Source organism: Heterodontus francisci, chromosome 10 (genome assembly GCF_036365525.1).
Source record: "Heterodontus francisci isolate sHetFra1 chromosome 10, sHetFra1.hap1, whole genome shotgun sequence".
NCBI lineage: Eukaryota > Metazoa > Chordata > Chondrichthyes > Heterodontiformes > Heterodontidae > Heterodontus > Heterodontus francisci.
Window position 1 is genome coordinate 113,979,283 of NC_090380.1, and position 15,138 is coordinate 113,994,420.

General features: G+C 47.6%; 1 protein-coding gene across 1 annotated transcript in view; it reads left to right on the plus strand.

The window, feature by feature from the left end:
- Positions 1 to 2,154: 2,154 nt before the first annotated feature.
- LOC137374238 (uncharacterized) overlaps positions 2,155 to 15,138 on the plus strand; it is a 75,428-nt gene continuing 62,444 nt past the window's right edge. The window contains exons 1-3 of the mRNA XM_068040026.1: positions 2,155 to 2,317; positions 3,985 to 4,077; positions 4,933 to 4,983. Of these exons, the coding sequence (XP_067896127.1) occupies positions 2,155 to 2,317; positions 3,985 to 4,077; positions 4,933 to 4,983 (307 nt within the window). The remainder of the gene's footprint in view (positions 2,318 to 3,984; positions 4,078 to 4,932; positions 4,984 to 15,138) is intronic.

The following is a 15,138-nucleotide window of genomic DNA, read 5'->3' on the forward strand; positions in this document are numbered from 1 at the left end:
CAGGGAACTGATCAGTCCCCTCAACCTCTCCACCGACGCTTGGTCGCGCTGGGGTCCGGAGCGATCCCCCACCTCGAGGGTACAGTTAAAATCCCCCCCCCCCCCAAGGATGATGCACTTGCTGCTATCGATGGAGCTCAAGAGAGCAGACACTTCTTCAAAGAAGCGTGCTTGCAACGCGCCAGGTCTGGGTGCGTACACGTTTACATAGTGGAGCGGCACGCTACCCAGGCGAACGGCGAGGTGGAGCAAGCGGCCCGGCACTAGCTCCTTGACCCCCAAGATCTCTGGCTGAAAAGTCGGGGCCAACAAGATAGCCACCCCACTAGAAATAGGGGTAAGGTGACTCATGTAGGCCCCATACTGCCACTCCAGGAGCCAGGTGGCTTCGTCTCCCGGAATGGTGTGGGTTTCCTGCAGAAAGCTCACTGCATATCTCCCTTCCCTGAGGACTGAGAGATTGTGAAATCTGCGGTGAGACCCCCCCTGCTGCCGTTGATGTTGAGGCTGGTTATGGTTATGATCATGGTCAAAGGTACTTAAAAACCATCACCAACACCTCACTGTGAGGAGGGAGTGGAAGTGCACCTCCACTCTCCCAGCAACCCATTGAGGAACACATTAAATCGGCGCCTCTCAACCAGTTACACGCCCGCACCCTAGCCCGCTTTCTTGAGAGCGGCACGGATGGACTGGATGATCAGCGTCAGATTCGACCAATGGCTGAGGGCCAGCTGAACTTTATTGCGGCAACCCCTGCAAGCCCCGAGTAAATACCGGAGTTCCGCCGTGGGGATGAGAGGAGACTTGGTGGGAGGCACAAGGGACTCCACCACCTCACTGGCGATGGAATCAAGATCATTCTCCGTGCCCCTCACCGAGTCCCCATCCTTTTCCGGGTCATTACCGCCAGCGGCCGACACACCCACCATACACTGTGGGGTGGATGTCCCGGTCGCGCCAGCTGGTCCCACCTCCGTCATGATCCCACCCCCAGGATCGATGGTGGAGGAGTCCTCTTTGGGTTCTTGGATGGAACTGGAGCCTGTGGATACCAGCGGTTCAGGAACCCCCTCTCCCTCCGTCCCCAGGCCAATGAGTGGTCCTGGGGAGATGGAAGTGCCCAACTCCGGAAATCCAGCTGGAGCTGGGACCAGAGGCAGAGAGAGGAGGCCATCTCCTGCCTCGCCAGTGCCCACAGACCCAGCAGTTGGGGCAAAATTTTCAATTATAACCGGGTTGGGAGTCTGGTTGGTGGTGAATTTTGGCTGGGAGGGCTGACCCTTTGGGGCCTCGCCCTCCCCTCCACTCAGGGCACCCGACCCAGTGGCAGTGGCAGAATGTGAGGCGTCCCCAGGCTAGTCACCCTGGACCCGAGCCCAGCCCTGGGGCAAGTGGGCTCCCCGAGATCAGGCCTTGGGCTGAGCTCAGGCTCGGGTTGTGTCAATGTGTCCAGGGGACGCATCTCTTGATGTTTATTTTTCCTCTGCGCCTTCCTTCCACCTGGACGGGCACTCCCCACCCCACCGGAGGCTGTGAAAATCATAGCCTCCGGAACCAACTGAACGGTGTCTGGTGGAGGTGTAGGGGGAGTGGGAGGAGGTGCAGCGGTGCCACCCTGGACTGCTGAGGTGGAATTGGCAGCCGGGAGGTTGGGGCAGTTCTTATGAACATGCCCCACCCCCTTGAAGACATGGCACTGCACCCCGTCTGAGGTCCAGAGACGCGGTAGGCCACCCCCTGGAACTCCACATTGAAGTGGCTGCATAAATAACTGACGGCGGAAGGAGTACACATGCTGGAGGCTGTTCTCCCCATGACAGAGCGGGACTGGGGTGATCCCCGTCTTTACCTCCCCCAGATGGTGCAGGTGGGGAAGGAGGAGCTCACCAGGAATGAAGGGCAGGACATTCGATAGAATGACCCTTTGCACAGTGGCCTCCAGGGGGTCCACTAGCAGAAAGGTCCCACCCACGGTGAGCACCTTGCTCAGAGCCAGGGACACCGCCCGCTCGGTCTTCAGGAAAAACACCACCTTCCCGTACATTTTTGAGGCAGCAACAATGGCCGAAGGGCCGACAACCTCGGCCATTGCCTTTACGCATACCTCTATTGACATGTTTGGGTGGACGTAGCTCTTGAACCCATGCTTCGATGTTATCAGTGCAAACGGTGACGGGGCAACAGGTGCAGCTGCAGCGCCCGCAGCAGCATACATGCTTGAAGGCCCTGCCACCCAGCGAAGAGGGCCATGGGGTCGCAGAGCCACGCCCACCCCCAAGAAACAAAGCACACAACAGTTTTCTCTTAAACACAAGCAATATGATGGGGGAGGGAATGGGAGTAGAGGAGGATAGGGCTGAAAAGGACAAGGAGAGGAGAGGATAGGTGGCCAAGTGATGGAAGGGAGAGAACAGCTGCTAGGATGTTACAGTTCAATTGATGGTTGGAGCACCTTGCTGCAGAGTCTACAGTTCAGTCTTCCAGTTAGGGGAGGGTTCTTCGCCCAGGTCGCCTAGAGCCTCTCCCTTTTCTGCTGTTGTATAAGGATTGTCTTCAGCCGGCAGCTCCAGCCGTCCCGAGCCACTCAGTTGGGGGTGGGGAGGGAGCCCCTTTTGTGCAGGATGGAAGATAAATACAAGAGCAAGTAGAGGGGCTCCCTATAGAATTTCACAGCCCCACCCCTGGACCTTCCAGTGCCTCCTCCCTCCCCCAACAGTCCAAACAACAAACAGTTCTCTGGTGCTCCAACACTCACCTCTCCAAAATGACTTGCAGGTCTTCTTAGTCCTTGAAAAAGTGTAACAGTTCCACAGTAAATGCAGCTCTCTCCACTGTACAGTTACTCTACTCTCTCCACTCCAGTTGCAGCAATATAGGTGCAGGTGCAGCTGCACCCCCTGATTGCAGGCAGGAAGTGCTTCCCAAATTGCCCAGCCAATCCCGTGCTGTACCTGTCCTGGGAGTGTTTGATGGGACAGTGTAGAAGAAGTTTTACTCTGTATTCACCTACCTAGGCTCAACTATCACCAGTAACTTGTCTCTCGATGCAGAAATCAACAAGTGCATGGGAAAGGCTTCCACTGCTATGTCCAGACTGGCCAAGAGAGGGTGGGAAAATGGCGCACTGACACGGAACACAAAAGTCCGAGTGTATCAGGCCTGTGTCCTCAGTACCTTGCTCTATGGCAGCGAGGCCTGGACAACGTACATCAGCCAAGAGCAACGTCTCAATTCATTCCATCTTCGCTGCCTCCGGAGAACCCTTGGCATCAGGTGGCAGGACCGTTTCTCCAACATGGAAGTCCTCGAGGCGGCCAACATCCCCAGCATATACACACTACTGAGCCAGCGGCACTTGAGATGGCTTGGCCATGTGAGCCACATGGAATATGGCAGGATCCCCAAGGACACATTGTACAGCGAGCTCGTCACTGGTATCAGACCCACTGGCCGTCCATGTCTCCGCTTTAAAGACGTCTGCAAATGCGACATGAAGTCCTGTGACATTGACCACAAGTCGTGGGAATCAGTTGCCAGCGATCGCCAGAGCTGGCGGGCAGCCATAAAGGCGGGGCTAAAGTGTGGCGAGTCGAAGAGACTTAACAGTTGACAGGAAAAAAGACAGAAGCTCAAGGGGAGAGCCAACTGTGTAACAGCCCTGACAAACAATTTTATCTGCAGCGCCTGTGGAAGAGTCTGTCACTCTAGAATTGGCCTTTATAGCCACTCCAGGCACTGCTCCACAAACCACTGACCACCTCCAGGCGCTTACCCATTGTCTCCCGAGACAAGGAGGCCAAAGAACCCATACTGTACCTGTCCTGGGAGTGTTTGATGCTGATACCGGTGAAAAACTGAAGGAATTGTCTTCAACCATGCAGCATTCCTTACTTTTGTCACAAAGCCTCAACCAAAACTATTTGATTAAACCAGGAAAGGTGTGAAAACTGTGTAATTGTCTGCACTGCTTGTTGTTCTCAGTTGTCCGTATATTGAGCCTTGCAAGGTTAACTAGTGGTTCAAACACTATGCATGGAGTGCAGATTCTGCAGCTCTGTCAGGATTCCTCATCAGGTAATGGGAGATGATGTTACGTGAGGGCCAATCTGTTCCTAATCCTCTTTGGAAAAGCTCCAGCTTTGAGCCTAGACTCAGTTTACATAAGAATATGAAAAGAAAAACATGTGCATCATTCTGGGATTATGGCATTATTGTGTCTGCGGACTTCATTAGCGCTCGAACCACGCTTAACCGTTAATCACGGGACACATTCTCAACCCGTGTCTTGTTCATAGACCGCTGGGAATGTTATGCAGTGGGACTCAGTGGCGAGTCCCATCAGACCAAGCTTCCAGTACCACACTTCGGACATCTAGCAAGTTGAGCGCAGGCTCACAGAAGACAGAAACAACAAATAACCCTATAAATACACAGAGAAAGAACAAAAAAACCTTGCATTTCTGTAGTGTCTTTTGTGGCCTCCAGACATCCCAAACTGCTCTACAGCCAGTTAAGTACTTATTTAAGTGCAGTCCCTGTTGTAGGAAACATGGCAGCCCAATTTCCACACAGTAAGATCCCACAGGCAGCAATGTGATAATGGCTAGATAATCTGTTTTTACTGATCTATGGGGTAAATATCAGCGAGGACACCTGGGAGAACTCTCCTGTCCTTCTTCGAAATAGTGGCCATGGGAACTTTTATGCCCACCTGAGAGGGCAGGGGCGCCTCAATTTAATGTCACATCCAAAAGATGGCACCTCTGACAGTGCAGCACTCCCTGAGTACTGTTACTGGGTGTGTCAGCCTGGATTATGCGTTCAAGTATTTGGAGTGGGGCTTGAACCCATGACCTTCTGACTCAGAGGCAGGAGATTGCCACCCACGGAGGCACAGCTGACGCAATGGGCTTTTTAAAAACATAAAAGCTGAAGGGACAAAGGAATCTGAAGAACTGCTGCTGCTCCAGTTTGCTTTTGGTCAGTGAATAAGACGAATAATCCCCCCTACCCCATGCCCCGGCTCGTCTGCAGCTTCTAGATGGGAGGGAGGGTGGAGGAGAAGAGTTGAGCGATGCTCGTCAAAGTAATATCACAATCAAGCAGAGCCTGCTGTTACATTGCTTCCAGTGGCTTAGGTTCTTTTTCAGATGACGTATCTGAGGTGAAGGGGCACGAGGGACCAGGCATTTCAGCAAAGAGTGCCGGTGGCAGAGACTTGTTACCATGACAATGGATAGTTTGTGAATGAACTTTGCCATGGCTCATTCTCCTTCACTGCTTGTTTAATTACAGGGCCACGGAGGGTGGGAGAGGAAACAGAGTGAAGCCATTGTGCCTGTCTCCTGTGCCACCTGCTGGCGGGAATGCCAAACAGCAAAGTAGGCCTGAGACAGAGGAACTGAGCAACAGGAGGCCATTCAGCCCCTCTAGCCTGTTCCACCATTCTATAGATCATGGCTGACCTGCACCTCAACTCCATTTAGCCACCGTAGTTCCACATTCCTTGTGGCTCCTACCTATTCATCCCAGCCTTGAAGGCTTCAATTATCCACCAGTGTCCACAGCCTTTGGGGGTTGAGAGTTCTAGATTTTAATTATTCTGTGAAAAAGAACTTCCTGATTTTACTTCTGAAGGGCCTAGCTCTAATTTCAGATTGTGCCCTCTTGTTTTGGACTCTCCGACTGGAGGCAATACAGATGATCTCAATTCAATTGCCTGTTATATATCTCTCCTGATCGGTCAGGTGAGAAGGTGGGATTGGGGATATGGGGAGAATGTGGGTAGGTGGGGATTGAGGGATATGGGGAGAAGGTGGGTAGGTGGGATTGGGGATATGGGGAGAATGTGGGTAGGTGGGGATTGAGGGATATGGGGAGAAGGTGGGTAGGTGGGGATTGAGGGATATGGGGAGAAGGTGGGTAGGTGGGGATTGAGGGATATGGGGAGAAGGCGGGTAGGTGGGGATTGAAGGATATGGGGAGAAGGTGGGTAGATGGGATTGGGGATATGGGGAGAATGTGGGTAGGTGGGGATTGAGGGATATGGGGAGAAGGTGGGTAGGTGGGATTGGGGATATGGGGAGAATGTGGGTAGGTGGGGATTGAGGGATATGGGGAGAAGGTGGGTAGGTGGGATTGGGAATATGGGGAGAATGTGGGTAGGTGGGATTGGGGATATGGGGAGAATGTGGGTAGGTGGGGATTGAGGGATATGGGGAGAAGGTGGGTAGGTGGGATTGGGAATATGGGGAGAATGTGGGTAGGTGGGGATTGAGGGATATGGGGAGAAGGTGGGTAGGTGGGATTGGGGATATGGGGAGAATGTGGGTAAGTGGGGATTGAGGGATATGGGGAGAAGGTGGGTAGGTGGGGATTGAGGGATATGGGGAGAAGGTGGGTAGGTGGGGATTGAGGGATATGGGGTGAAGGTGGGTAGATGGGATTGGGGATATGGGAGAATGTGGGTAGGTGGGGATTGAGGGATATAGGGAGAAGGTGGGTAGGTGGGATTGGGGATATGGGGAGAATGTGGGTAGGTGGGGATTGAGGGATATGGGGAGAAGGTGGGTAGGTGGGATTGGGGATATGGGGAGAATGTGGGTAGGTGGGGATTGAGGGATATGGGGACAAGGTGGCTAGGTGGGGATTGAGGGATATGGGGAGAAGGTGGGTAGGTTGGGATTGAGGGATATGGGGAGAAGGTGGGTAGGTGGGATTGGGAATATGGGGAGAATGTGGGTAGGTGGGGATTGAGGGATATGGGGAGAAGGTGGGTAGGTGGGGTCGGGGATATGGGGAGAATGTGGGTAGGTGGGGATTGAGGGGTATGGGGAGGTGGGTAGGTGGGGATTGAGGGATATGGGGAGAAGGTGGGTAGGTGGAATTGGGGATATGGGGAGAATGTGGGTAGGTGGGGATTGAGGGATATAGGGAGAAGGTGGGTAGGTGGGGATTGAGGGATATGGGGAGAATGTGGGTAGGTGGGGTTTGAGGGATATGGGGAGAAGGTGGGTAGATGGGATTGGGGATATGGGGAGAATGTGGGTAGGTGGGGATTGAGGGATATGGGGAGAAAGTAGGTAGGTGGGATTGGGGATATGGGGAGATGGTGGGTAGGTGGGAGTTGAGGGATATAGAGAGAAGGTGGGTAGGTGGAATTGGGGATATGGGGAGAATGTGGGTAGGTGTGGATTGAGGGATATGGGGAGAAGATGGGTAGGTGGGGGTTGAGGTATATGGGGAGAAGGTGGGTAGTGGGATTGGGAGCTCTGGGAAGAATGTGGGTAGGTGAGATTGAGGGATATGGGGAAAATGTGGGTAGGTGGGATTCAGGGAAATGGGGAGAAGATGGGTGGGTGGCATTGGGGGATATGGGGAGAAGGTGGGTAGATGGGATTGAGGACTATGGGGAAAAGTTGGGTAGTTGGAATTGGGGATATGGGGAGAATGTGGGTAGATGCGAATTGAGGGATATAAGGAGAAATCAGGTAGTTGGGATTGGGGATATGGGGAGAATGTGGGTTGGTGTGATTGAGAGATATAAGGAGAAGCTGAGTAGGTGGGATTGAGGTATATGTGGAGAAGGTGCGATTGAGGAATATGGGGAGAAGGTGGATGGGAGGATTGAGGAATATGGAGAGAAGGTGGGTAGGTGGGATTGAGGAATATGGGGAGAAGGTGGGTTGGTGGGATTGAGGAATATGGGGAGAAGGTGGGTAGGTGGGATTGAGGAATATGGGGAGAAGGTGGGTATGTGGGATTGAGGAATATGGGGAGAAGGTGGGTGGGGTGATTAAGGGATATGGGGTGAAGAGAGTAGGTTAGATTGATTTATGAAAAAGAGACTGTCCTGTGAGGCAATGACCTTTTTTCTGTTCATTAACCTGCTTCATTTGATCAAAATATATTTGTTCTTCAGTTCACCAGCTGTAGTCAGTTTAAGGACAAGCTACTACTGCAGATACAGACACGGATTTGAGAGACAATTAGATGGACTCTGAAAAGCAATGGTGTTTTAGGTCAAAGAAAGTGAAGCTTAGATTTGTATCATGCCATATCATGCCTGAAACATGTCAAAGAGCTTCATACAGACACTCGAATACGACAGGTAGGAAAAGGTCCGCTCGTGCATCAAGCCTGTCCTACATGCATCATGGCTGGAGTATTGTGACTGAACTCTTCCCATCCCCTCAGCAGTCATATCCCCTGGGACAGCCAATAAATAACAGAGAAAAACCCAGGAAGCAATAGCAAAAATCTGGAAAATTACTCTCCAACCCCCCTTCATTTGCTAAAAACCTAATACTTTTCTTACTTTTGCCAGTTCTGATGAAAGGTCACAGACCTGAAATGTTAACTTTGCTTCTCTCTCCACAGATGCTGCCTGATGTGTGGAGTATTTCCAGCACTTTCTGTTTTTAGCTCAGATTTCCAGTATCTGCAAGATTTTGCTTTTATTTTAGCATTTAAGGGGAGTCTAGATACGCATATAAGGGAAAAGGGAATAGTGGGTTATGCTAATAGTTAGATGAGGAAGTTTGTTAGGATGCTTGAGTGGAGCATAAAAGCTGGCATGGACTGTGAGGCCGAATGGCCTGTTTCTGTGCTGCATATTCTGTGTAATTTTATGTAATCTGAGTAACTGAGGCTATTTAAGCAAGCAATCAATTCTGCAGCTCAATTCTGAACCTTTTCCAAGGCCATTATGTCATCCACCATGTGAGGGAACCATTCAATGAATTATGGGAGTAATGAGTGTAGTGACTGTTGTTATGTAGGGAAACACTTGGCACATGAGATTATCTAAACAAATGAGATGATTGACCTGTTTTTCTTGCTTTTAGTGAAGAAGGAATGTGGGCCAGGACAGCAGCAGAACTCTCATGTGTGTATATGTCTTGTACCAGGATCTTTAACATCCATCTGAGCAGGTAGATCTTGAATGTGGCTAGAAGGTGGAGAGATGGGGTTGTGAATTGCATGAGAGAGATGCTTGTTAGGTCAAGTGGCATTTTTTGTTTCAATGAATTATGGCCACAAGTTAACTGAGGGGACACAGATTGAAAGCTTTGGGCAAAAGATGCAGGGGGATATGAAGATATGAGGAAGCACTTTTTTCATACATCGGGTGGTAATGACCTGGAACTCGCTGCCCACAAGAGTGGTGCAAGCGGAGACAATCAATGACTTCAAAAGGAAATTGGATGGGCACCTGAAAGAAATAGACTTGCGGGGCTACGAGGATCGAGCGGGGAAGTGGGACTGACTGCATAGTTCTGTGGAGAGCTGGCATGGACTCAGTGGGCCGAATGGCCTCCTTCTGTGATGTAAATGACTCTATGACAGTGATGAAGGAATGGCCAATATAAGTCCAGGTCGGGATGGTGTTTTGTGGTTCGGAGGGGAGCTTGGAGTTAATGGTGCTTGCTTTTCCAACTCTTTGGGGGGGAGGGAAAACCCACAGGGTGAAGAGTGGTAGGAATATTATAAATAACATTCGGCCCTGGGATTGGGCCGATTGCAATTCGAAGGTCAGGATAACTTTTTACTCGGTCAGTTTGGTCTAGTTCAGTGGATTATGTTGTGCACCCAATAAAACAAATTCTGATAACTTAACAGCGCAGGCTTATCATTTTAAAGCAATCAGAACAAAAACAGAGATCTCAGAAACAAAGTGAATTATTTGTTAATGTGTTTTGTTTTCAGGTTTGTTTTCCCTTCAATTCTTTTCCTCTCGTCACGCAGAGGGAGTTGACTGAAAACTGGTCTACAGCCCTGCTGAGAGCAGTAGTGGGGGTGATAGGCAAGGGGTTGTGTAACAGGGTTTGTAATCCAGAGGTTTTAACTACTAACCCAGAAAGATGATATTAAATCCCACAACATCTGAAAAATTTAAATTTGATTACTTAAATAAATCTGAACTTAAAAAGCACCAATGATGGTGACCATGAAGCTATTAGATTGTCATAAATATCCACCGATAGGAAAGGAAATCTGCTGTCCTTACCCAGTTTACCCTATATGTGAGTGCAGACCCACAGCAATGTAGCTGACTCTTAACTGCCCTCTGAAATGTCCTAGCAAACCACTCAGTTATATTCGAGGTGGCTCAACCCTACTCAAAAGGCAATTAGGGATGGATAATAAATCCTGGCCTTGCCAGTGACACACACATTCCATGACTGAGTTTAAAAAAAAAACTTACCCTCGTGTACCTGGGTGGAGTGACCATTTTCCAGTGAATGTTGGCAGCTTATTCAACTGTGGAGGGCAGCACAGCTGAACCTCTCACCCCCACAACTGAAGAGCAAGTGCTCTGCAACACAGGCCACTGGGTAATGTGGGAGTCCCTTGTCTGAACTAAAGCTGACATGTAAATTCTGGGAAATACACAAATCACTTGGCATGGGGAACAGTAAAGGCACTTCAGGGTTAATGCTGACCTATCCTTTCTCCATCAGAGGCTGTGCACCTCCTGTGCATTTGCAGTTTGATCCAAAATCAGTGAGGGCGGGCATGCTTGTGTAATGTTATAGATCTCAATAACTCTGCACTTGGCTTCTCTACAAAATGCTCATTGTTCTGGATGATCCAGTGCGACATGGGTCCATATAAATACAGTATCACGCCAAAGCTGCATCAGTTACCCATTCTATGGAATGCTCAATAGAACACATTTAATGGATTTACATTCCTAGGACTGTAAACTTTGAAATCAGAAACCATTTAGTAGCAATAACAACTTATATTTATATTGCACCTTTAGCAGAATAAAACGTCCCCACTGGTGCATTATAAAACACAATTTGACACCAGGCCACATAAGGAGACATTAGGGCAGATGACCAAAAGTTTGACTAATGAGGTAGGTTTTAATGAACGTCTTAAAGGAGGAGAGGTGAAGAGGTAGAGAGGTTTAGGAAGGGAATTCCAGAGGTTAGGGCCCAGGCAACTGAAGGCCACCAAGGCTGGTGTGATTAAAACCAGGATGCTCAAGAGGGCAGAATTGGAATAGCACAACGATCTCGTAAGTTTCTAGAGGAGGGATTATAAAAAATAGTGAGGGCCGAAGTCATGGAGGGATTTGAAAAGAGAATTTTAAATGTAAAAAGGATGACTTGTGCCTGATTTCTGGGTGGTAAGTGAGCGTTATGGCGATGAAATTCCCTCAACGGGGTTCCTCACCCAATCTGCCGCAGAAGGTCCCCGCCTGCCAATTTGGAGTCTGGAGACTTCCAAGTGCCCAAGACGTGTTCTTGAAACAGGTACCTTAAATATGTTAATCAGGGGATTATCACCAGCATGAGGACTCTGCTCCCAAATTGAGCAGAACCTAGCTTGTAGCATGCATCACACAGACACTGTGACCTAACCAGCAGTCCTTAAAGAGCCGCTGTACTTATCATTTACTTACCTTTACTTACCCTCAGTTCCTCCTAGATTCACAACAGTACTGTCGACCTGAGATTGATTCTCCTCCTCATCCAACCCCCTCCCGCTCAGCTCCCCCCACCACCTGCTGCACCCACCCATTCCCAGAACCTACCTGTGGGCAGGTTTGGTGCTTGCTGCTTGCTGGCTTGATGGAGATGAGGTCCAGAGTGAGGCACCCTTTGAATGTACATCCTTGATGAGCTACCCACTTTGTGCCAGGAGCCAACATGAAACCAATTTTTCACCCTCATTTCTAGTTCGCCATTGAGGCTCTCAATTCATTGTCGTCAGTAGCAATGCTAACTTGGGGACAGAAACTGCTGTTCCATCTTTGTTCTATCTTGCCCCTTTCCTGCCCTCTGTTGTTTAAGTCCCATTCCAGAGACGTGACCTCTCCCGGGCGTCCTGGGCCAATATCTATCCCTCAATCAACAGTCCAAAAAAAACCCCGATGATCTGGTCATTATCACATTGCTGTTTGTGGAAGCTTGCTGTGTACAAATTGGCTGCAGCATTTCCCTACATTACAACAATGACTACACTTCAGAAAGTACATTGACTGTAAAGCACTTTGGGATATCTTGAGGTCTTGAAAGTTGCTATAGAAATGCAAATCTTTTCTTTATTTCTTTGGTTATAAATAAAGGTCCTAAACTCAGGTAATTTGGTGCAAATAATCAAATTATCTTTGGAGAGATTACAATGTGACCTCAATTTCTTATAAGGCCAAAAATACTATTGCAACTGAAGGGTTTAATCCATTCATCTGACTCTGAGGTCAGTGGATTGGATTTATATTTGCTTCAATGCACACATTAGCCACAATGACAGACTAGGACAGTCAAGCAGATTAATTCCAGAGACCATAACCTGAAGATAGCTTAATTCTAACTTGCCTTGCATTGAAATCGGTGACTAATTACAGCAAGTGACCCCTTAACGGGGATTAGGTCTCTGGTTAACATATCCAAGGGCCTTAATGGCCAGGATGATTGGAAAAAATGGGGCCCAAACACATTTAACAGCAGGACCAACACTAAACTGGTGTTCTTTGCACCTAGGGTTGCCAATTCTGGTTAAACATATTCCTGGAGGTGTGACGGAATATAGGTATAATAGGCTTAAATGGGTAGAATTTAGAAACAGTTAAAATATTATACCTTTTAGAATTAAAGATTGAATAAATGGTCAGGTTTTAAGACTCACTGACATTCCCCTTTAAGAAGGTAGAGTTAGAAAATTTCAAGGTCTCTGTTATGAACCAGAAACAAGTTGGGAAATCCATTTGTGTCTCCGTTGTCAGGGGCTTGGAAGATAAAGACACACATTGAAATATCCTGTCAGTAAGAGGTAGCAATAAATGTAATTGGTTTGTGTAGACAGGTCGGATCCGGGGGTTGCTTTGGGGTGCCATGGAAAGGGCAATTATAGATAATGAAACAGTAAATGGAATGGACTGACAGGAACAAGAGGTCAAGTAAATACAATTATAAACATTTTGACCAGATAAATGCTCACAACTTCAAAAGCAAAGGAATTCCAGTAAAACATTAAGTAGAGATGGTAATTAAAGATATAGATTTTAAAAGGAAGATAAACACACTCAGGAAGGTCACATCTATACGCTAAAAGTCAGATAACACATCAGAAACAGTATAAACATGAAAGATTTCGAAGCAAAAAATTAGAAGTATTGAATCCTCAAACAATGCTTCTCAATTACGGGAAATTTAACGTAAAAAGTTGACTTTAAATTTTGATAGATATTCTGGATATTCTAAAATATTTTTACTGTAACATTAGCAAGATTAAACTTTTGGATTCTATGTTAGAAATAAGATTATGTGTTACATCTTTTAGTACTATTTGATATTATGATATACTTATCCACTTAGAAGTGTATTGCATGTTAAATTCTTTAATGAATCTATAAAAGTTAATAAATCGTCTCATGTAGCATTCTGTATACAACTACAAAGAACCCCTCTCTCTGTGTCTCTTTAAGTGGAGAGATACGTATTGAAGAGAGTTCCCAGACCCTTATAATATCTGGGATATTTATGACTTAGCCATAATTATTAAAAAAGGCTATTTGAAAGATGGTAATATTCTCTGTTGGTTTTCTTTCTTTGAGGGAAAGCTAGTACAATTCTTTTACCCAAATAAGTGCCTATGAGAATTTGTCTGGTTTGAATTTGATTAAAGGAGATTCAGAGGGATGTACTCCTGATTTGGTTTAGTCCCTATAAGGGGTTAAAGTCATAAATCACCTCAGAGGTTTCATCACATGACCCCCTGCCTCCAACAGCCCCACCCTACACTGCCGCCATTGGTCAACCAACACGTCCATCCTTGCAGCGCTGCCTTCCCACAGCCAATTGGAAAGCGAACAAACCCTACATTCCCTGATTGGATGATTCCTGACTGTCAGTCCAATAGCCTTTCTTCGCATCCATGTCCAATATTTTTGTAAATAATAATCTGAAATGAAAAAAAAAATCAATTCTTTTAATGCCTCTCTGACTTTTGCTCCCCTGATTTGCTTGTAACAGTGTTCTGGAGATTAATCTTCAATTCTAGGCCAGCCCTGGAGGGTTGGCAATCCTATTTACACCCATTTTGCACCTGAAACATGGGTAATCCCCATCCCATGGACTATTAAGGTCAATATGTAAGGGTGAATGCATCTAAATATATCCAATCCATATAAAACCTGATTAAGACCGCAGTCTGTGTACTGTGTGCAGTTTTTGGCTTCACTCTAAGTTCAGGCAATAGAAAGGGTACAGCACAGATTTGCTAAGGTGCCCACTCAATGAGGAATAGTCTGCTTCTGTGCTTTAATTTTAGTGAAATTCAACAACTTCCTATTTTGCAGTATTTAAAGCTCATCACATTGGCATCAGCTGGGCTGAGTTGGTAGCACTTTTACCCCTCAGTCAGAAGGTTCAAGGCCCACTCCAGAGACTTGAGCACCAACACTAAGCTGATACTCACAGTGCAGTATTGAGAGAGATATAAAAGATCCCAATTGTGCCTAATTCTGGGTACTGCGCTTTAGGAAGGATGTGAAGGCTTTAGAGAGGGTGCAAAAAAGATTTACAAGAATGCTTCCAGGGATGAGGGACTTCAATTACGTGGATAGATTGGAAAAGGTGGGGTGTTCTCCTTAGAGTAGAGAAAGTTGTGAGGAGATTTGATAAAGGTGTTCAAAGTCATGAGGGGTCGTCGACACAGAGTAGGTAGAGAGAAACTGTTCCCATTGGTGGGACACCAATTTAAGGTGACATGAGGAAAAACTTTTTCACGCAGTGAGTGGTTGGGACCTGGAATGTACTATCTTAGAGTGTGGTGGAGGCAGATACAATTGGGCCTTCCAAAGGGGAATTGGATAAGTACCTGAAGGGAAAATATTTGCAGGGTTACAGGAAATGTAACGGGGTGCGGAGCTAGCTAAACTGTTCTTGCAGAGAGCCAGAATGGACTTGATGGGCCAAGTGGCTTCTTTGTGTGCTGTAACCATTCTATAAAATGCTAGTTAGGCCACAGCTGGAGTACTGTGTACAGTTCTGGGCACCACACTATAGGAAGGATGTGATTGCACTGGAGAGGGTGCAGAGGAGATTCACCAGGATGTTACCTGGGCTGGAGCATTTCAGCTATGAAGAATAGGCTGGGGTTGTTTTCCTTAGAGCAGAG